The following is a 24,187-nucleotide window of genomic DNA, read 5'->3' as shown; positions in this document are numbered from 1 at the left end:
CTAGAACCTTAAATTTTGGGGTGAAACAGAGGAGAGTTTGGATTGCTGTGGGGACTGGCCCCTGGAATCTCGCATGGCGATCCCAAGAGGCAGTCCCAACAGGTTTGCATCTTTCTAAATATTTGTTTAGCCCAGAATAAATATAGATTTCCAAATTGTGCCCCTGGTTAAACTGCATTTGGACACCTTCGGCTAATATGTCTCCACACTGCATTATAAAGCAGTGTAGACAGGGTCCTAAGAGTGCATCTACATTGTTGAATTAATGCTATGGCTCAATGCACTGGAATAATGGAATGTGTGGTTTGATGAATAAACCAACCCTCTTTGGTAGAAAAAGTTCAAAACTTTGTAAAACTACTACTCCCAGGATTCCACAGCATTGAACTGTGGCAGTTAAAGTGGTGTCAAACTGCATTAGTTCTACAGTGTAATAGATGATCTCTTAGTTAAAAAATAGCAATTTCTTTATTTGCATTTTTTAAACTTTCAGGGGAATCCTGTGCTCCGGTGATTTTGGAGTGTTGATAATGTGCTTTTTATAATTTCGTGAATCTCATTTCTTATAATGCTGTAATATAATTCATTTTCACCATGTCACTGTCATTCCCCATCCCACTCCCATCCCAGATAGGGAGATCCTAATTATGATAACTGATAACTCATCCAGTTTGGTCCTGTAACAACATTTCTTAGGTTCCAAGCCAGGGAGAAAAATGAGTGGAATGGTGCTCCCATCATCCCTGTCAACTGTTTAGATTTGATACATCAACTTACCCCGAAAGGCCAAACAAAACATTTCCCCATTCCTCTTCTAGGTTCTTCTAATGATGCTTTACAAGTAGGACTTGTATCTGATCCTAACCAAGTTTACTCAAGAAGAAACTCTCATATTTTCAGTAGGATTTACTTTCAAGTATGTGATTTGGGCAGGGTGATGCTTCATGACATGTACTATGCATTTGCTACAAACTTACTGGCATATTGCTTCAATAGTGACAATTTTTGCATATGCATCTAATACAGGAATAGCAACTGTGGGAGGCTAAGAGGCCACATAAGCCCCCCAGCAGCCAGATCTAACTACAAAAAATGCCCCAAAATATCTCTCAAAAGCCTATAGGGACTGTGAGGAGCATTTTTGCCATACTTTTATGTCCCTGCCCCCACCCCCATGCCATTTTTGAACTTTTCCTCAAAACATGACAGAATCAGAAGTCATGTTCAATTTACAAAAAGGCACTTCTTAGATCTAAAATTGCCTTGGGAAGTGAAGGGGACATAGCAAAACGTTCCCTGCAGACCCTAGAGGGCATTAAGGGACAAGATGATTTTTTTTAAAAAATAAATAAAACAATACACATATTTTTTAGATTATTGGGAGTCAGTGCAGCACTTTGCTGACCCCTGATTTCATGTCAAGGTTAAATAATTATGCAAAAATGTTTTCTAGCAAATGATTTAGGAAAGATTTAGGAAATGAGACATGCTTTTGCCCCTATACTCAGCAAGATCAACACATTCTTAACTTGAATAACGGGAATGAAGGTCCATTAAAATCTATCTATACACAAAATAAAAGTGAAAATATGTATGTGTGTATGAACATATGTGGCTAGGGTGCCCATTTCCACAGACAGGTTCCCATTTACACAAACAGCTATAGCTCCCACAACTCAGGAGATATCAAAGCCCCCCCCCCCCCTTTCAGTGACATTGCAGGTTATAGCGAATGCTGTGAACATGTAGAAGAGCCCTGCCAATGTCCTCCACAAAAACCATACTTCCCAGCACCAAGTAAAGGTTTTCACACAGGGACCATTTCATTCTAGATTTTCTGGTTTTTTTCTCCACTACAGTCATCCCAGTGTTTCTTACTCTCTCCATTGGTGCGGAATTTACATGACCCTCCCCACTGCCTCTCCCTTAACCCTTTCCTATTCTTCTCTATGGCACACAGCAAACAGAGAGAAATTGATCAGCAACTGAAAATACTGGAGGGGTTTGAGGGACTGAGTCAATGTGACGGAAGTTGTAGTTCACCCTGCACAATGGACTGGGGCCACATTTGGCATACAGAACCCTTATGATCAACAAAAAAATAATGGAGGTCTTTGGGAGGGTATATAGGAGGATATATATACCGAGAGCACTGCGAACCTAATTTGGACCAAACTTGGCACACAAACAGAATGTGGCCAAGTTTGAAATTTTGGGAATTACAGTTCACCCATATCCTTATGCATTTTATAATGGGAGTATTCATATAAAACAAAAAGAAAGACTATTTTCTCTCTCTCTAATAAATAGTGTTACATATTAGCAAACCAATATTACCTAACATCCAAAAACAAAAAAAAACAATGCCTGTTTCAAATAACCAGGGCATCGCTGGGTCCCTAAGTTAATATATGAATAAAAGACAGCAGGAAGCTGAGTGATGCTTTAGGACTATTCTGACATTTTCATTGTCTGCTTGTCTCTTGCTGTAAGACAGGAATAGGAATCATGTAGCCATCATTGGATTCTTAGCCATCATACGAAGTGGTGAAGAATGCTAGGAGTACAAGCAATTACACAGGAGAACAAAACTTTTCAAAAGTCTTCTGCTGAATCAAATTACAAGATTTTAGACATGTTAATTCTTTTCAGGCTAAGTGTTGTTTCTATGCATTTGGCCATCAATCAAGCCACTGACATAGGGGTGAAACTGAGCATATTTGTAACCATTCTCCAAGACTGTTCAGACCCAACTAAACATTCTGGTTTCTATGTATTGTCGAAGGCTTTCATGGCTGGAATCACTGGGTTGTTGTAGGTTTTTTTCGGGCTATATGGCCATGTTCTAGAGGCATTCTCTCCTGACATTTTGCCTGCATCTATGGCAAGCATTCTCAGAGGTAGTGAGGTCTGTTGGAACTAGGAAAAAGAGTATATATTCAGGTTTCTGCTGCGAAAAGGGAAGCTATCTCCTCCCGTTTACTGAGATGGTCAAATTGTGCAATTTGGACAGCAAATAGAAGGGCCACAACCTGGTTTGTCTGCTGACCTTTAGAGTAAGATTTAATATTTTGGATACCCTCAGCCTTAAGTGGTCCTGGTGCAGTTTGCAGGAGACATATAAGGAGTCAATGGTAACAAATGAGGAATAAATTGGGGAAATTCCCAACTTGTTTTGAACAAGAAGCCAAACCAGCCATCTTATGCAACAAATTAAACAGATAATTTGGATAAATTGAACAGAGTGGGATATCTCTATCTAGTGTTTGGATGTGATTAACCCTTTTTAATAAAGCCAGGCACTTTACCCATAGTTCCACTTGTGAAGAAGACAATACATTTAAGCATGATGAGAAGACAGAGGTATATCATTATAACATTCTTAGTTAGGTTATTATAATCAGTATGCCATTATTTTGAACTTGCGGCAAGACTGTAAGAGAAGAGTAATGGATATGATGGCACAGTAGCTTTGAGGGTGCACAGGGCTGTGTGAAAAGGAGAAAGCTTGAATAGGTAACATTTGAAACTAAAGATTGAAAAACAGAAAGATTTGAGAACTTACCACAGATATTAACATGTCTAGGTACACTCAAGGGGAAGAAAGGCCACTCTTCAGGGAAAAGGTTGGTTGAATTGGGATGCCTTCTATTTGGTCAGGCTTTGGCTGAACTGAGCAGGTTTGAAAATGCAGAGGTTTAGCACTCTGATTTTCCCCCAACTATACCAAGGATTGAAAAGAACAGAGATGGTGGCATGAGAAGTTCACAGGAAACAATGGCAGGAGGAAAGATAAGTAAAAATTACTGGATTTAGGGTCTAGTAAGGCTGAAAAGGCTGATTCAAATGATGGTATTATTGTTTAAAATCACATGTGTACAGTATTGAAACTATTAAATATGATCGAGAACTCCAAATGAACACCCTAGCTGGCCACTCCCTCTCAGCTGTAAATCTCTTATAAAGGTGCTATGAAAGTTGGGACAACTTTGAACAGTAGGAGTACTACATGTTTAACTATAGCTATAAGTTGTTCATCTCTTATTTGGAATTCCAAAATTTCAAATACTCCAAATTGTCCACATGGGTGACTAACATAGTGACAGATGATTTCTGATGGTTCAATGTACGGAAATGTCATTTCATGCACAAAGATTTTTTTAAAAAATATTGAATTAAATTATCATTAGGATGTATGTATGAGGTGTGTATAAAACATACATGATTTTTGTGTTCCATCTCCAAGATATCTCATTATATATTCCAAAATCAAGAAAAAAAATATAACATCCAAAACATTTCTGGTTCCAAGTGTTCCAGATAAATGATACTAAGGCCCCTTTTTACATTGCCCTATATCCCTGGATCTGATCCCAGATTATCTGCTTTAAACTGGATTATACAAGTATCCACTGCCAGATAATCTGGAATAATCAGATAATTTGGGATCAGATCCTGGGATCTCGGGGCAGTGTGGAAGGGGCCTCAGCCTTTACTGTTGTATCTGACCATTATTTCACCTAGATCAGGATAGTTATGTGCAACTTTCCAGGTGTTGCTTGACTGCATCGCTTAGCACTCCTCACTTTTGGCTATGTTGGCTAAATGTAGTGGAAGTTGGATTCCAGTAATATCTTTTCCCACGTGTAACTGATCGTGTTGCAAAATTATAGCAATTTGATACCACTTTAACTGCCATAGCTTCATCCTGTTAAATCCTTGGTTTTGTAGTTTACTGTGGCACTGGAGCTCACTGACAAATAATAAATATTTCACAAAACATTGAGCCATGATAGATGATGTGGTGCCAAACCACAATAGTTCTGCAGTGTTGATACAGCCCTAGACCCTAACCTGCCCTTTTTACTAGATCCTTGTCCTCGAGCTACACGCCTTTGTTTCTTCCTAAGGCAAAAAGTATGCATTGATATGAGTTTGATTCTACCCCTGTGATCTCCTAAAGTAGGTCATGCTGTTGCTTCAGTTTTGCAGGTAAAGACATATAAAACAAGAGTCTTACATTGGAAGTCTTCAACTAGTTCAATACCTATGCACTCTGGTGTCCATGGTATAAATTTTGCCACAACAGTGGAAAACCATCCTTTGATTTTAGCTATGATGCAGTTGTTGAACATCCATATTATACCAAAAAGGGCCATATTATGCCAAATGGGAGATTGTAATTTCTGGTAATTTTTGGTATCTGGGGATTAACAATTGTATCCTGCCACTATTTTAAATGAAAGCATGTGGAAAGAATACATCTTGTTTAACAGTCAATTTATGTATCAGGGGAGGCTTCAAAACAAGCTGCATGCTCTCTGTGCACCTTGTTTTAAAGCAAGTGTAGGGGTATTTCACTGCCACAGCACCAAAATTCAGTAGTGTAGCAGCAAAAGTGGAGGGGCAGTAGAAGAAAGAAAAGAACAGGTCTGTGGCCCACCTTAAAATAGGTTTAATTGGGTATTTAGTTAGCTGCAATGCTATGGCCTACGTTGAATAACTAGTCCCAATCTCGGTAAAGTCAGTGACATACTTACTGAATGGGACATTAATACAGCAATATATCATATCTGTTGTGTAGTCCTCTTTTGAGGAGCAGAAGGTAGAACAGGAGGCTGGAGATGTAATAGTTGAGGATTTGGGGCCAAGTGTTGAGGAGGAAGAAGAGGGTGAGGAAAATATAATGCTGGTTCCTATGTTTCCAAAGGGTGAAAGAAGGAATGCCAAAGGGTGAAAGAAGGAAAGAGAAGGTCAGCTAGCATTGCTGCAAGGATGCTGAGCAATCAGACCTCGTCCTAGGAACACCTGTACTGGGAGCTGAGGGCTATAAATCAGCACTAAAACAAGTGGTCAATGCTGGCAGCAACCATTCTACTTACTTATTCTGTGCTCTGGTTTCCTTGCTTGCAGCTCCAGCGTCTGCAAAGTGCCTTGCAAAGACTTTTTGCCAAAGATTCTTGTTTCATGTCTGATGTACGACTTTTGCTTTGGATTTACCTGCTGTTCCTTTGCTGCTGTTTGTTACATTATTATCATTTTGCTAAGTAAAGCTTTTTAGTTGCTTTAACCCTTGTTGTAAGGCTGATTCTGGGGCAAAACAGGACAATATCAGATATAGTCTTGTTCAGATTAGTAACTAGATTTAAGCCCCTGTTTATTTTGTTATTAAATTTAACTTTTTGATTAATCCATCTAATGTACTCTAATTCTGAGTAAAACATGCCATACCACGTTACTACCTCAGTTCTTTTGGTGGAGTTACTATAAAAATGTATGGTGACCTTCTCAAGGAGTTTAGTACCATAGAACAAAGAATGAAAGTGGCTAAGAAGTATCCCTTTTCAATTACTTTAATAGAATGTGTCCAAGTTCAACTGCTCTATTAAATCATTGAATTGCAGTAGTGCTTGATCTTTAGATATTTTTGGAGGGAGTTGGTGCATGCAGTACAGTTGAAACACTGCTTATCTTGCCAGTTCTGAAATTAAAAAAGTCATGTGGGAGGAAATAGCTTTCAGTCCAAGGCTGAATAAATAATCCATGAACTGAACACAACTGAATCTGATAAATTTTCAATTGACTGATATCTATGAATGCATTGAAAATCCACATGTTTCAAAAGTGGCTATGTAAACATGCACATATTTCAAATATGTGCAAAAGACTGCCTAAACATGCTTTAAATCAGGAATGAGAACTAAAGTTCTCATTCTATATCCATTCCCCAGAATTTTTTCCAGCCCTTGTCCTTTCCAAGCCCCACCTGGAAAAAGAAAAATGCAATTTTCATTCCTGAAGGCCCCCAAAATTAGATATTTCTGCCTAAAAACATCCAACTATTAGACAGCTCTACTTAGCCTTCTGTCCCCTCTATTATTCAGCTGCTTTTACTATGTCTTAGTTTCTTTCTTCTCACCTCACTTGTCTCCCAGTTTAGGTCCATTAATGCAAACTATTAACTCAGCAGGAGGGAGAGGTGAGGGCAGAAGCAATCTACTGCAGCTTCTCATAACTTGTGTGCTCTTTCATATTAATTACTTTTGCCATCTTGACTGCATTCTTATGTTGCTTGGCCACATGTGCCCCAGTTTTCATCTATGAAATGTGAAAACAAGGCTTAGGCTTGCTGCATCTTCCCTCCACAGTATTCACCCTTGAGATATTACAATAGTATCTGTATAGTTGTTTCGTGTGGTTGGGGGTAGGATTGGGGAATAGCAGTGTAGGTGTAGCCTTTGGTGGGTCCTGGACCCTCCAGACCTCTAGGAGCAATGGTGAGGGGTTCAGGTAACGTTGTCAATGTAAAATGTGCACTCCCATTTAGAAAAAAATATATGGTTCATGAATAGATTTCAATAAACTGAAAGAAAAATCCAGCAAAACCTGGCAGAGACCAAAAACAGAGGCTGGAAACAGAGGGTGACAATGGATGCCAGCATCATAGAAAAACTCATATTGTAGGGCAAACCATGATGCTAGAGGATCCTTAGCAGCAACTGAGTCATTGTAGTCATCTTCACTTTGACAAGAATACAATTTCTGTCTCCGAAAACAATCTAAAGGCCTCAAGAAATCCCTCAGATTCTATCAGTCTCCAGAAGCAAACCATCTTAACATGACATGGAAGTTACATAATAAAGAAAATGATAATATCAATGTTCAATTAATATCTGTCTCTTTGATTACACTTTTCCTTAGGGCATGGCATAACGTGATTTCAAACCTAGCCAGTGCCCTTGTGCCTCTTGCATAACTGAGCAAAGCAAACTTTCATGTCCCTAAATCAGGAGAGAGGATATGATTGATAAACAGAGGCAAACATATTGCAACATCAGACAAAAAACAAGACTATATTGTGTGCCTATAAGCTATTTCTGACTTATGGTAACCCTAGGATGAATCCATCACTGAGTTTTCTTGGCAAAATTTGTTCAGAAGACATTTGTGTTTGTCTTTCTTTGAGGCTAAGAGAGTGTGAAGTACCTAAAGTCAACTGGTGGGTTTCCATGCCCAGAGTCATAGTCCAAAGTTCAAGTCACTACAGAACTGGTTCTGTCAGTTAACATGACTACTCACATATTATTTGATTTTGGGAAGATGTAAAGGTTAAATGATTCATTTGTACAATGAATTAAAGCATAACTCTCAAGAGTCTTATGGGGCCATTTGTGATTTCTAAAACAGTGGTTTTCAAATGACAAATCTCTGCTTTTAGTAGCTTTCAACTATTAAAAAGACCAGCCAGCTTGACTAATGGTTAGGGCTTCTGGGAGCTGAAGTCCCCAAAATTATCTGGAGCACCTAAGCCATGAGTTTAGAACATTTATATCAACCAACATACTAACTACTAATTTTTCTTCAGAGCTTAGCAGATGTGTCCAATGTGGAACAGTGGTTTTCTTGCCAATTGCAGCTCAAGCATTACTATCAGTTAATTAGCCAAAACCAACCATTTCAAATTCTAGTTTAGTCCTCCAGGTTTTTAAAGATTCAATTCCCATCAGTTCAAGTGATGGGAATCATAGTCTAGGACTTCCTAAAGGGAAAAGACAAAGGTCCCCTATAACCAGAATGCATACTTACTATGATAAATGCTTAAGGTTTTATTGACACTGCTATTGTTTTACAAAAGTCTGCTGGGTATACAATTTAGCTCATCAGTACATTTAAGTTTGATAACACTTACCTAGTAGAATTCTTTTTCTAAGTTCTTTTCCCAGGTTCTTCCTGCATTCAAAAGGAAAAAAATATATATATAAATTTGTGCCCGCCAGATGAGCTGGACAGAAGCCTCTGTTATCTCAAACCGTCATGGCTGTGGAAGATGATGGTTGGGATCTAGCACAACTGAAGACTGCTAGGTTAAGAAAGTCTGCTTTAGTAACTTTGTATCCAGACTGATTGAAAAATCACAATTTTTTGTTCCTGTTTTATGCTGGGTTAGAATAAGCCAAACTAGAAAACCGGTATAAAAAGGTTTTGTTCATACTAGGAGTGTACAGAAAATATTCAGTCATAATCAAAATGTGTATGGATCTCTAAAATCACAAAGAATACAAAGACCAGCTGGACTTTTTAATCACTCTGGATGTGCTCTTAGGCTGTTTGCCCATGACAAATGTAGAACAAACATGATCAATAAGCTGCAATTACAGAGGTAGCTCAGCAACTAATTCAGGGAGACCAAAGGCAACCTCTTTAACATTTGACAGTGTCAGGTTGAAAGAGTGATAAACATAGCATTACACACCAGCTGGGATTTACATTTATCAGTGCACATAGCAATTAGCAGGGACAACACATTGCTCATGGAAAAAAGGTCACCTAAAATGTCTGCTGAGAACAGGAGAAGTTGGAGGCTAATATTCAAAACTCAAAATTGATGTATATCTGACATGATGTTTTACAATTGATTACCTTGATGGTCAAAGTATTTGCCCCCCTGACAAATGCAGAATAAGTATTAATGAAGGCCGCTGGAATACAAACAGTTTTAATTTAAAAGGATTGTTGAGAGGAGTGTTGCTCTTGCCTTCCTCTGAGGCTGAAAGAGTGTGAGTTGTCCAAGATCATTCAGTGGCTTTCCAGAGTCATAGCCCAGTGTGAAAACTACTGCATCATATAGCCCTTTGTTAATTCTAGTCCAACAACAATTAGTTATGCTTAACACAAGGAATTCATTCAGAATTAAGTGTGACTAACATTACTGGATTGGAACTTGTGACCAAAGTTGTGACTCACTAAAAGTAGCCTATTTAAATGAGAATATGTACCACAACAGTAATTTAACCTTTAGAACAGGGGTTGTCAATCTTTTTCAGCTGCTCAGCTCTTTTTGAAGGAAAAGTTTCTTATGGAGCCCCAAGAAATGTTTATCAAACATTTGGACACAGGGATTGCATTGCGTTTTAAAATTTGACAGATGGGCTGGGTCAGTGGCAAATAGATGGAGAGTGTTTGTGTGAACTAATTGGGGGAAAAATGAACAAATTACTATGCACACTGCACATATCTCATTTGTATGCCAAAACAAAAAGAAAGAAAGAAAAATACAATATTGAAAATGAAGAAATGTTTTAACCAACATAAACTTAACAGTATTTCTGTGGAAGACCCCCAGAGGCCATTCAGTCCAACCCCCTTATGTCATGCAGGAAAAGCACAAAGCAGCCCTGGCAGATGGCAATCCAGCCTTTGTAGTAATAGTAGTAATAGGAGCAACCCTGTAGTAACAGGAGCCATCCAGTCAAACCCCCTTCTGGCATGCAGGAAAGGCTCAATAAGAGCACCCCCAACAGATGGCCATCCAGCCTTTGGAACAACAACAACAACAACAACAACAACCTTAGCGGCTATCCAGTCACCCCCCTTATGCAATGCAGGAAAAGCACAAAGTGACCCTGGCAAATGGTAATCCAGTTTCTTTAGTAGCAGTAGAAGTAGTAATGGTAATAGGAGCAACCCCAAGGGCCATCTAGTCCAACTCCCTTCTGGCATATAGGAAAAGCATAATCAAAGCACACCCAACATATGGCCATCTAGCCTTTGCGATGATGATGATGATGATTTCTCTTGTTCTGTCTCCTAATCTGCCTGTTTTGTTGTTGTTGTTTGTTTTTGTTTTTAGTTTCATGCAAAGCACAAACCTTTGGGACAGTTACCTGTGTCTTTTGTAGCATGAATGCTAGCCCTTTAGCCAGCCATTATTATGGTTTTTTTGGCGGGGAGGGGAAATAAAAATTAAATAAATAAATAAATAAATAAATAAAAGGCATACTTAGTAGGACATAGGACAGAAATGAGGATTTATGGAAAATGCGTGAAAGACAAATCGCAGGACCATAAATTATTAGAGCTGTGCCATTGCATTAATGCACAGATATGCAACATTGAATGCTTAAAAACCAGTATGTTTTGATTCCTTATACTAATATGATTGTGGTGAGATGGCAGCTGGTATGATAAAGTCCTTAAAGATGCAAACTACTACTGAGTAAATGCCACTCATAATAAATCCTTTGTAAAAATGCCACGTATATGCCACATATATAAACTAAGAAATAATCTCCAGAGGAGATAGTAGAATAGCTACAAAGAGATGCATTATTTAACTCACAAAAGCTCTTTGCACACATCATGTGAAAAGGAGACATTCAGCAGCAGATTAGAGTTTGTATGAGGATGTATATTTGCTGAAGTGACATACAGCACAGTGACCATATCCATGGGGCAGCCTGATAAGCAGTTGAGCAAGAATGGGTTTCAGGTGGAAATATATGTAATCTCAATAAGTCATATTGTGCACATCCCTATTGTGAGGTTGGTAATACAAATCTCAAGACTTTGTAATATAAAACAGTTGAGTAGTGAAGCAATCTGCTTCGGGCAGCTTCATGATAAAAACATGCACAAGTAAGAACAGGATTATGTGTTTAAGGGGCCTTCCACACAGCCATATAACCCAGAAAATCAAGGCAGAAAATCCCACAATATCTGCTTTGAATTGGACTATCTGAGTCCACACTGCCATATATTCCAGTTCAAAGCAGGAAATGTGGGATTTTGTTCAGCTGTGTGGAAGGGGCTTTTTAAAATGCTGTTTCTGGCTGGAGGCACCCAGTCTCTGTTTCAGTCACGAGAATAGTTTTTGGACAACTTTTGCAGGAATCTTAAGGAACCATCAAATTAAGACTACAATTCCAGGCAGTAGCCTGTATTTCCAGCTCATTAAGCTAAAATGTTTACCAGGGTTTTCTTTGTGTGTGTGATTTGTGGGGGGAGGAGGAAGGGGGGTTGGCTTAGAAGCCTGTTTTTCTGGTTACTTCATGTTAAAGATCTGCTCCCAGTCAAGAAATATTAACTGCTGAAGCAAAGCTTTCTTATATCATCTGTTAGTCATGCCAGTCTATCAAAAATAAGTCATATCGTACCTTAAAAATAAGCATCAGGTTTTGTGGACTACATCTAATTCATCAGCTAGAGTTCCTGGGCCACCAACACTGGCATTGGACAGCAAGCAGCAGGAGTACTTGGATAGTTTGGTTACATTGATCGATACTATAGGATTGATGTCTTTTGACACTGTTTTAACACCCATGGCTCAATGCTATGGAATACCAGAAGTCGTAGTTTGGGGAGGCACTAGCACAATTGGAAGAGAAAGCTAAACATCTTGTAAAACTACAACTCCTTATCATTCCATAGTGTTCTGAGCCATGGCAGCTATAATGGTGGCAAATGGCATTAATTCTACAGCCAGCCGCAGTGAAATCAATTTTGTTTGAATTCCTCATTCCCCTTAATAGTCCTGCAACCATTCCTTCCTTTCCTCCTCTTGTCCCATTTTATTTAGCTATGCCATCTGTTCCATTGTAAGCCTTGTTTTAAACTGCAATTCTACAGTGGCAGCAAAATGTTATATGTGATTGTCTTATTAAATAAATGCATGCATAAAATGTTAAATAGGAACTGACATTGTCTCAGCATAACCCTTTATAGAGTGGAGAGTAATTTCAACGGGACTGATTTTCAGGTGAACGCATTGAAATCACTGTGATGAATAGCGTTACAAGTTCAGAATCATCGCAGGGCACTTCCAGACAACGTCAAAATATGGGCTTTAAAAGTGGGGCAAAAAATCCTGGGACCTGACAGCAAGTCCACACACAGACTTGTCAGTCCCGGGAAATGATTCCCCACTATCATCACATCTTCATTTGAAGCAGATCAAGATGGAGGGTGGACAAGGGACATCTGGAGGAAGTTTTTTTAAAAAAAAATCTCCAAGATGTACTGAATCTCATATGCTCACATGCGGACATCCTAATGTACACACAAGCAGATTTCTATCTCTTTCTTCACTCAACTGTTAATTCAAGTTCTATTTAATATTATATAAAGCAAGGAACGGTTGCAGAGAGTTCTCATTGCTTCCCAGTTATGCTTCCCTTTAGTCACCTGTGTGTACATAGCTCCATTTTTTGACAGTCCAATCAGCTGTTTCACAATTTTAAAACACATGTTGAACATAACTTATCAACAATAGTTCCTTACAACTTGTCATTCAAACATATGCACATATAAACACAGAGAAAACATTTTCCTTTTTGGAAAATCACACCAAAATCATTAGGTAAAGGGGCTGTTTCCTGGTCAAAGTGAAATAAGAGGATTATTTTTTCCTCTTACTTTGGACGATAGGATAAGGAGCAGTTAATCTGCACTACTTGCTTCTAGCCAGAAATATGGATGCAGAGAGTGAATGCTGAAGCCTTTCCTTCTGCCTGTGGTTGAGGCCATAAAACTGGACAATTGTCAACCCATCTTTGGCTAGAGGTGACCCATGGAAACCAAAGATACAATGCCAGGCCTTGAAAACTGACACATCCAAGCACTCACAAAAACTATCAGCTTCTGTTTGTTATGTTCATTGTGACTTTAAATTCAAACAATGTGAAACACTGCCATTACTAATTCAAAGGGACAGGTTTTATTGAAACAAACATCATTTATTTTGTACATATTTCCTGTTTATTAAATAATTATAGGGATAGGGTAGCTGTTAGCACTAATTGCATTGGTTATAGAAGTCCCAAATGTCTCTTATAGATTCAAAGATAACACAGTCCAAAGATAGTCAAAAATCACAAATGCAGGTTAACCCCACAAGCAAAAGATGTACCTAAAGTGCACGGTGACTATTAATAAACAGACATGAAGTCATTATGTCTTCTATGGACTTTCGCAATCTGTTTTCCACAGAGCCTTGTTGATCTACGAAGCTGACTATCTGCCATAATCTGCAAACATAAATCCTTGCTTAGCTCCACATTGCCAGGTGCTGTCCCGTGAGAGTTTTTTGCCAATTCGTCTTCACTCAAGCCCTTATCTAAGGATGTAGTTTCTGACTTCTGTGACTGACCTTGGAACTCAGAGGCAATTGCATTTTCCTGACCTGTATCACTATCTGAAGCAATTGCATTTTCTTGACCTGTATCATTCCCTTGACTTTTATCACTTTGAATCCCAGGAAAGCCCACAATCCCTTCCGAGTGTAACTCGGAAGTAGTACAATCAACCCCTTGTAGTCATGGATTCAACCATTCCCTGCTTGATTTTTTTAAAACTAAAAATCAAAACTTGGTTTTGGCTTTGTATGTAAGAGATGCAATTTTATGACACCACTGCATATAATTGAAAATGAGCATCCACAGATTTTGGTATCCAAAACAGTGGAATCAAAACTCAATGGATATCAAGAATCCACTCTATTAGATTATATGTACTCATGGCACCCTTTATAAATGACTACAACCATGTAGGTCACTAAATGAAATCTAATGAGGAAGAAAACCACAAACTAATTCATTGCATCACTTTGAATTATATATTCCAAAAATTTAAACTGTATTCCTTACCTGACTAGGAGAAAAGAGGGAAAAAAACTCCAGGATGTTGAAAACAAGTATCTCAAAACTACAAGTAGAAGGCCTGAGAAAAGACAAAAGGTATTATACTTCAGCGGCTTGTTTTGATTGAATGGTAGAATGGTTTTCTTTCTCACAAATTCGAGCATGGAAGCAAACTGTCTTATGATTCATTTTGTCAGGAGGCGCAGCGGCACTGGGAAAAGAAAAAACTCGGGGTGTGCCCCAATTCATGGGCAAAAAAAGTCACGCCTGTAATTGGAGCATTTCTTCTCCTCAAGAGATCCACCCAGAGTCTATTTTGGCACTAAACCACAAATTTCTTCCTGCCTATTTATTCTGAACCCATCTCCTTTGGGTTTCGTGAGGATAATTCCTGCACCCAGCCGTGAGGAATTATACTGGGAAGGGTCTCAAGGAGGTAGGTCTCATTGAAATCAATAGGATCTATACAGGACTAAATGCACTTACACTGGCTGCTGCAGATCTTGATGTGTGTGTATGTGCCTTCAAGTTGCTTGTCAGGTTATGGCGACCCATGCATTTTACTGTATCGTTTAAATTGCAAATTATACAGTTCCATGCTAAATAATTACCCCTCTACTCTTGCATCTTTGTAACATTTTTGTCTCTACTAGAAAAGGCGGTGAAATATAGTTGTAAAGGAAAGTTGTAAAGGAAACTGTAACACAAAAGGGAGGTGGATATTGCAAAAGTTTTTCATTTAAAACACTTCTGCAAAGTAGCTAGCATGCAGTGCATCATTTTGTCAAGCATAGGACTGTTGTACAATACTCAGGATGGTGCCATTTGCTCTCATGGAAATGATGTCTAATTTGTTTCCCAGTTTTTTGCAGAAAAATTAAACAATTATGAAAGTGTCAGTCTACCCAGTATCATGAAGCAAATATAATCTAAAAAACATATAATCTAATCCGTCAGGGAAGACAATGGAAAGAGGTGTGCTACAGGCTTCAGGTCTAGGATTATTATTTTCTATTTGTTGACTGACCTAATCCAAGATAAAAAAAGGCCCTTAAGCAAATCAAGGGAAATTGCATCCTTATTGTATGAATGTTTACTCAAATTCAAGGCACAGTGAGCTCAATGGAATGTACTCTCTAATAAGCATGCCTAGGACCACAATGTTGCCAAAAGATCTCTTCAGATATCCAGTCATTAGAAACGGATGTTCTCCATGTAACTGAATGAAACAGAGCCAAGCCTGCCTTGACGTTCTCCTCTTATTTTTGATGGATGATCAGATGAAAGAGCTAGTTGTTATCTGTTTCTGGGCTGCAGCCTGGGAGACATAGTAATTATCCACTTCTCTCCTTCAGTTTTCAGAACCCACCTCCTTTTAGCCTAAAAGATCTACATTTTGAACTATCTGAGTTTGGGACTAAAAAAAATAATGACATTCAGATTTGCTAACTTAATTACACTATTCACAGACAACATCAGTAGCACTTCCTACCTATTATTATACAGTATATGCTCATTTGTTTTTTCATGTAAAATGCTTGATCACTTTAGAGACACAATCCAATGCATGTTTATGAGAACAATATTGGAAGAGGAATATTGGCCAGGTCAATACACAAGTTTTGACAAGCTCTCCATTCCAGAAGTGAAGAGGCTATAGAGTTCCCTAGATATGCTCCTTCTCTTCACCATTGCAACTTGATTGTGTATATTTGGCCCAGATACTAGTGGTATGAAAGAAAAGCTTGCTCTTTTAACCACTGTCTGGCAAACAGGGAATGATTACAATGATATGGAAGAGAAATGGGGCACTTCCAGACAGCACCAAAATGCAGGACAAAGAAGTGGGTTTTAAAAAATGTGGGACCCCAAAGGGAGTCCAAACACAGACCTGCTAGTCCCACTGTATAGTCTCTCACTGTCCCATCATCCTCACAGCTGTTATTTTTTAAAGTAGATTAAGATGGAGGGCAGATGGAGGAGATCTGGTGGAAGTTTTTTTTAATCACTCCAGAGATGCGCATATGCAACTATGAGATAATAATAATAATAATAATAATAATTATTATTATTATTATTTATTAATACTCTCCTAGGGGACTCAGGGCTGTTTCCAAATAGCAAAACACCAATAAACAGAGTATGCAAAACATAAGCATAGAATTATCAAACAACACAAATACATTAAAATAAATCCCACCCAATTCAATTATTTATTTATTTATTTATTTACTTTGCTTATATACCGCTGTATCTCAAGCCCGAAGGCGACTCACAGCGGTTCCAAACAGTAAAAACAGTAGAAACAGCAGTGGTTCTATACAACATATAACAATTGACTTAACACATTATCCATAAATTAACAATAAGCAATTACAATGCACAATTATTACAAAAAACAACCGTACCCAATCTTCTCATCATCCAAGCGTAGTCCAGGTTCGTCGTCCATTGTTCCATTCCTATGTTCCATTACCAGATTGCACTAAATTACTCAAACACCTGCACAAACATCCAGGTCTTCACCTTTTTGCGGAATACCGTTAGAGATGGTGCTAGTCTAATGTCCGTAGGAAGGGCGTTCCACAGCTGAGGAGCCACCACCGAGAAGGCCCTATCTCTCGTCCCCGCCAGCCGAGCTTGAGAAGCAGGCGGGATCGAGAGCAGGGTCTCCCCGGAAGATCTCAAAGTCCTGGTGGGTTCATAGGCAGAGATGCGGTCAGATAGGTAGCTTGGGCCGGAACCGTTTAGGGCTTTAAAGGCCAACGCCAGCACTTTGAATTCAGCCCGGTAGCAGTAAAAGCATTTACATTCAACAAATATATTAAATGTTCAACAGGAACACACACACACCCTAAATTTCTTTGGGACACATGAGCCAGATCATGGTATATTAACATTTCTTACACTATTTCTGATGTGGGCTTCTCAGTGGGCTACTTGACTTCAAGGGTGCTATAGTGCTACATTCATTAAAGTCAATGTGCTTAAAAAATGTTCATGTCCAGACTACTACTATATGAATTACATTATTTACAGCACTGTAAAAAAGAAAAGAAAATTAAAGTCTGCCCTGAAAAATAGGTCTCAATTTTCCCACGTGGAGTCAAGTTGGTGTCGATTAAATATAGTCAAATCCATAGAAATCCATAGTAGTTTTATAATGACCAGTATATGATCCAGTGCATATCTGAGTGAAAACAAAAAGCTTCCCCCAGATCTCTGTTTTCCCCCAATTGTTAATTCAAGCTCTGTTTAACATTACAAAGTGTAAAAAACAGAATTCGAGAGGGTTGTATTTGCTTTCCATTTGTGCTTCCCTGAGCCACCTGTGTCTCCATTTGACAGCTGATCAGCTGTCTCAGCCTTTTCAGAAATGCAAGTGCCCTGGAGGAGTCTGCACAGGGGGGAGGGAAGGAAAACACATGTTTTCTATAACTGCTGGGATACACAGGCATGGAAAGGTGCATGTTTCTCAGGAAGAACAGGGTTTAAAGGGCACCTTTTAAAATGTGTTTTCCAGCCCTTAATCTGATTCCTCCTGATTCCTCCTCAACTTTGGTTAAATGCCATTTAGCCACCCACCCCCCTTTTAATCCACTTCCTCTTGAGTTTTAATGCATGTGTAGAAGGGTCCATAGACTATAAATTGACAACTGAAATTTGCAATGATTTTCAAGCTGAATGGCATGATCTTCATGGCATAGACCAGGGGTCCTCAAACTTTTTAAACAGAGGGCCAGATCACAGTCCCTCAAACTGTTGGAGGGCCGGATTATAATTTGAATAAAACATGAATGAATTCCTATGCACACTGCACATATCTTATTTGTAGTGCAAAAAAACCCTTAAAAACAATACAATAATTGAAATGAAGAACAATTTAAAATGTATAAATTTATTAGTATTTCAATGGGAAGTGTTGGCCTGCTTTTGGCTGATGAGATAAGGATGTTGTTGTGTCCTTTCAAGTCATTTCAGACTGAGGTTGACCCTGAGCGAGGGCTGGGTAAATGACCTTGGAGGGCCGCATCTGGCCCCTGGGCCTTAGTTTGAGGACCCCTGGCATAGACTGTATAGAGATAGAAAGAATATTAGAAAATACTTTTACCAGTGGTTACCAGGGGAGTGTTGATGTTAGGCAACCATGATGAGAATCCTATGTGGTGAAAATAATCACAGTTGAGGACTTATTTTTGCACACCAGAAATACATGTGGGCTTTTGCACATAAAACAATTATGCACAGAAAATACCATGCAATTTGTGTGCGTTTGTGTAATTTATTTTGCACAGAATGAATCTCAAACTATGATTAGTTTTCAAAACTGTGCAGTTCTCAATTCTTTTGCCACAACACTAAGAAAATGGTAACATTATTTATTCTTGTAACAATGAAGATTTATATCCCTAGTGCTAATAAACTGTTGTCCCTCTGCAAAGGTGATGGGAAGAAATGCAACATAAACAAAAAATCCAGCTACAAATGTAACTATCTGAAAAGTTAGAAACCACATTTTGCTTGTTTTAGCTAAAGGCATAGGTTTGCAATGAACATAAGCCCCTTATAGAGCTTGCCTTGGAACAAAAGTGTATAGGAAAAGTATGTATCAGTTTATGGTTGTATTAAATCTTTTCCAAAGTAATTAAGATCTAAAGAGAGAGGGGGCCCATTTAAACTGACCATATAATGCAGTTCAATTTGCATTACAATAGCAGTGTAGATGGGTCCAGAACTGAACCTAGATAAATTAGTTCTAGACTAGCAGGGCAATTGGTTGACCAATTGGTAGAGAAAGTGCTGCAGGTTTTAAATAAAATAATATGGTTATTATGAACTAGAAATATTTATCTGCATCTTTATAGAAGACCGTGATTACCCTCCCCTTCAACTCTAAAATCTAATGTTGGAAGTGATTACAAAAAGCCAGCATGCTATAGTAGTTTGAGTGTTGGACTATGACTCTGGAGACCAGAATTCAAAATCCACTGCTAGTCCATGAAAACCCACTAAAGAAACACCATCTGAAGAAATCTTACCAAGAAAACATGTCAATTCAGGAATAGTTTGGGTAAAGTAGGCCTTACTACATAACAAATATTAATTGGAGAATATTGCGCGTAGAGAAAACCTGTGTACTATATCTACATATGTGGACTCTAGCAAGGAAAGCCTAGGTCTCTATAACAAGCCTATACAGTTCTAAACAAATTTAAGTCCTTTGAGAAATTTAAGTCCACAAGAGCCATGTTTAAATATGTGAAAGAATGCCACACTGAAGAGGAGGTAAGCTTGTTTTCTGCTGTTCTGGAAACTAGGACACAGAGCAACTGATTCCATTTGCTGTGGGAGAAAATACATCTAAAGATTAGGAAGAACCTCCTGATGGGAACCTTTGAGGCTTGAGATGTTAGACTGCAACTACTAGTATTCCTCATTGTTGGCTGCGCAGGCAAGGATTGCTGGAAGTTGCAGTCTAACAGCATCTGTCTAAGCTTTTTAAAGCCTAGACTGGATGTCCATCTGTCAAGGGTGCTTTTATTGTGTGTTCCTGCATGACAGGGGGTTAGACTATATGGTCCTGGAGTCTCTTACAACCCAATAATAATAATAATAATAATAATAATAATAATAATAATAATAATATACACTGCCACAAATACCATCTTCCTGTGACAAAGAATGGGTGGTATCACAAGCCTGAAAAAGTTTCAGAAAGTCAAACTACTCTGGGACTTCTGAATTCAGACTGCCAGAGTTTTAGAGCACAATACTCCTGACCTCACGATCGTGTTAAAAAACAAAGTATGGATCGTCAATGTTGCAATCCCAGGCGACAGCAGGATTGAAGAGAAACAACTGGAAAAGCTGACACGATATGAGGGTTTAAAGATTGAACTGCAAAGACTTTGGCACAAGTTAATAAATTGGTCCCAGTGTTGATCGGCACACTCGGTGCAGTGTCTAAAGACCTTGGCCTGCATTTAAAAACAATTGGCGCTGACAACATTACCATCTGTCAGCTGCAAGAGCCCACTCTACTCGGATCTGCACGCATTATTTGCTGATACATCAAATAGTCCTAGACACCTGGGAAGTGTCCAACGTGTGATCAATACAAAAGCCAGCATAGTGATTTTGTTTGCTGTGAACTAATCTTTTTGTATATCAAATAATAATAATAATAATAATAATAATAATAATAATAATACACTTTATTTATATCCCACCCTTCTCCCCTAGGGGACTTGGAGTGGATTACAGCATTTACATACATAGGCAAACATTCAGTGCCTTCTTTACAATCATATACAATGAGACATACAAACACAAACCAAGGCAGAGGCTTCTCCTTTCATTTCCGGCTTCTGGAGGCAGTGATCATCTCTGGCTCTGGGGAGGTACTTTTCTCCATTTTCAATCTGAGGAGCTTGAAAATGAGAATTGTCCTGGTTGTGTAACTGGCAAGATTGTTTGGAGCGTCTCTTTGCCTTTTTCTGCCAAAGCAGTACCTTTTTATCTACTCACATTTGCATTTTTTCAGACTGCTAGGTTGGCAGAATCTGGAGCTGACAGACAGGAGCTCACCCCGTCTCATGGATTTGAACTGCCAACCTTCAGGTCAGCAGTTCAGCAGCACAAGGGTTTAACCCATTGCACCACCACAGAGTCCAATTATATGAATAATAATGCCAGTAGGAAAACTGAGGTTGAAAACAGTCACGGCTGTGACTAGCAGTGATGGGAGGCTGCGAACACACATGCAACATGATAAACAAAGCTTTGAAGTTGACCAAGCCACAAGATGCCTGGCAAAAAATGGACTCAAAGGGCACAGAGTCTAGAAATTGTGAGTTTTTCCTTTTTCCATCCACTGAAATGACCCCTTGAGTCAAGACTGCTTTTGTAATGAAGCCCTATCACTTCCCTTACTTATGTTATTATTAGGGACTAGCTGTCCCCTGCCACGCGTTGCTGTGGCCCAGTCTGTTGATCTGGAAAATAAAGTAATGAGAAAGTGTTGGCTCCTAATATATGTAATTTCTTGATGCTTGTGGGTAAACAGTATTTCTTGTTGTTTCTTTGTCAGAGTTGATGTGGAGATTGTGTGGTTTGCCTACTCTGGAAAATGCAACATAGAATTGTCCTTCTTTAGGGGTCCCTTTCAAATCTATGATACTATATCTGTGGTGTGTGTGTGAATCTTATCTATCTATCTATCTATCTATCTATATCTATGGCTGGCTGGCTCTTTGTCAGGAGGATTACGTTTTCTTGCCCCAGGGAGGAGGGAGCAAGCTTGTTTTCTGCTTCCTTGGAGACTAGGACACGGAACAATGGCTTCAAACTACAAGAGAGGAGATTCCATCTGAACATGAGGAAGAACTTCCTGACTGTGAGAGCCGTTCAGCAGTGGAACTCTCTGCCCCAGAGTGTGGTGGAGGCTCCTTCTTTGGAAGCTTTTAAACAGAGGCTAGATGGCCATCTGTCAGGGGTGATTTGAATGCAATATTCCTGCTTCTTGGCAGGGGGTTGGACTGGATGGCCTTAAGTATTTTCTTTTGGTCATGGGGGTTCTGTATGGGAAGATTGCCCCAATTCTGTCGTTTGTGAGTTCCAGAATCCTCTTTAATTGTAGATGAACTGTGAATCCCAGTAACTACAAATCCCAAATTTCAAGGTCTATTTCCCCCAAACTCCATCTGTGTTCATATTTGGGCATATTGAATGCTTGTGCCAAGTTTGGTCCAGATCCATCACTGTTTGAGTCCACAGTGTTCTCTGGATGTAGGTGAACTACAACTCCCAAACTCGAAAGTCAATGCCCACCAAACCCTTTCAGTGTTTTCTGTTGGTCATGGGAGAACTGTGTGCCAAGTTTGGTTCAATTCCATCATTGGTGGAATTCAGAATGCTCTTTGATTGTAGGTGAACTATAAATCCCAGCAACTGCCACTCCCAAATGACAAAATCATTTTTTAAAGTGATGGTCACTCCTTGAGTTAGTAGGTGTCTTGTGGTCAAATTTGGCAGCAATTCGTCAAGTGGTATGTCAGTTATGTTAATCCCACAAATGAAAATTACATTTTTATTTATATAGTTTGGACCTGTAGATACCAAAATGTGTGGCTACTCAAGTCTCATTATATAGCTGCCTTGGATGTTGCTCTGGGAATCTTGTTTGAAATGCTTATTTGTCAAAATGTGCATTTTAGTTATGTTTTGCTTAGTCTATAGTAGGCTTGGGCAAACTTGGGCCCTCCAGGTGTTTTGGACTCCAACTCCCACAATTCCTAGCGGCCTCAGGCCCTTTCCTTTTCCCCGAAAAGGAAAGGGCCTGAGGCCGCTAGGAATTGTGGGAGTTGGAGTCCAAAACACCTGGAGGGCCCAAGTTTGATTTGTACTAATGTTTCACTATTATTTGATGTTGATGTTTAATATGTTGTTATCTGTTCTACGGTTGTTATTGCTCTTGTCGGCCTCGCTTGTATTGTTTGACAAGCGAGCGACCTCTTATGAACCCACTACAGCGGAGTGCGGAGGAACTACACTTCCCGTCATGCCCCTGGGCGCCCCTCGCCTTTATGCTGTTTCTTTCCCCCCGCTTTCGATTCTCTGAGGAAAGAAAGGGGGGGGGGGGGGGGAGAAAGAGGAGCCGAAGCCAAGTCTCGCGAGAGCCGCGAAAGGCGAAGCTGCAGGGTGTTGGTGGCAGCGGTGAGTTGGCCGTCGCTCAACTTCGAGGGGTCTCTGAGGGGAAAGGCCCCGGATTGGAGGAGCGCCGTCCTGGCAAGCGGGCGGCCGCCTTGTTGGGGCCTAGTCAGGCGAGGCGGCTAATGGCGGCTCCGGCGGCTGAGGAGAAGACAGTGGCGGAGGCGGCTGAGGCGGCACCGCCGAAGGACCTTTCGCCGAAGGAGGAAGGCGAGCTGGAGGACGGAGAAATCAGCGACGGCGACGACGACAACAACAGCAGCAGCGGCGGGCCCACCGAGCCCAGAGGCAGAGATGACGGCGCGAAAGGCCCCTACGCCCGGCGCAGGCCTCCTCCGGACCTACGGGGCTCCCCCTTCCTCTCCTCGTCGTCCCGCCGCTTCGCCCACCTCCGCCACCGGCCTCCTCCCGAACTGGGCCACCTCCACGGCCGAGGCGGAGGTGGCGGAGGAGGAGGCTACCGCCCCAAGGAGGCCTTCCGCCCCCACCCGCAACCGCCGCCGCCCTCCTCCGCTTCCTCCTCGGCCTCCTGCTCGCGGCTGCCGCCCGGCCCTCACCCGCACCCCGACGCCGGACCCCGGCTCTCCTTCTGGGAGCGCAGCCACAACGCGCTGGACCGGTTCCGCTTCCGAGGCAGGGCCTACCGGGGCGGGGGCCGCTGGGGCAGGAGCCGAGGGCCCTGCCTCCCTGGAAGGCCCCCCGGAGGAGGAGGAGGGGGATACGGCTGGAGGGAACCCTCGCCTCGGAAATGTATCCTTCGCACAGAGTCACTCGCCTTTGCTCCTCTAGCTTCTGGGCACTTCAACGCTAACAGCCAGGGATTCTGGGATCTGAATCCCAGAACAATGCTTAAACCTTGGGCCCAGGCCCCAACCCCCTACCCCTTAGCTCAATGTTTGCTCCTCTAGCTTCTGGGCACTTCAATGCCCAGAAGCCCGAGCCAGCCTGGCTAACAGCCAGGGATTCTGGGATCTGAAGCCCAGAACACTGCTTCTTAAACCTTGGGCCCAGGCCCCAACCCCTTAGCTCAATGTTGGAAGCACCAAAGGTTCTTCCAGGGCCTT

The 24,187-nt window shown here is 40.5% G+C and overlaps 1 protein-coding gene and 1 long non-coding RNA gene across 4 annotated transcripts in view; one reads left to right on the top strand and one right to left on the bottom strand.

Annotated features, from left to right (window-relative positions):
* Positions 1-3,564: 3,564 nt before the first annotated feature.
* Positions 3,565-14,663, bottom strand: LOC132776157 (uncharacterized). Its single transcript, XR_009631591.2, has 3 exons — positions 14,421-14,663; positions 8,690-8,730; positions 3,565-3,721 (listed from the first exon to the last, which is right to left on the bottom strand). It is a non-coding gene; the product is annotated as an uncharacterized lncRNA (long non-coding RNA).
* Positions 14,664-23,073: 8,410 nt separating this feature from the next.
* Positions 23,074-24,187, top strand: part of ZFC3H1 (zinc finger C3H1-type containing) — a 40,221-nt gene continuing 39,107 nt past the window's right edge. For all 3 annotated transcript variants that reach the window (XM_060777456.2, XM_060777457.2, XM_060777455.2), the window contains exon 1: positions 23,074-23,873. In XM_060777456.2, the coding sequence (XP_060633439.2) occupies positions 23,249-23,873 (625 nt within the window). In that variant the 5' untranslated portion in view covers positions 23,074-23,248. The remainder of the gene's footprint in view (positions 23,874-24,187) is intronic.

The sequence above is a fragment of the Anolis sagrei genome, chromosome 5 (assembly GCF_037176765.1).
Source record: "Anolis sagrei isolate rAnoSag1 chromosome 5, rAnoSag1.mat, whole genome shotgun sequence".
In the NCBI taxonomy this organism is placed as follows: Eukaryota; Metazoa; Chordata; class Lepidosauria; order Squamata; family Dactyloidae; genus Anolis; species Anolis sagrei.
The sequence above is the reverse complement of the archived record's forward strand: the minus strand, read 5'-3'. Positions and strand labels throughout refer to the sequence as shown.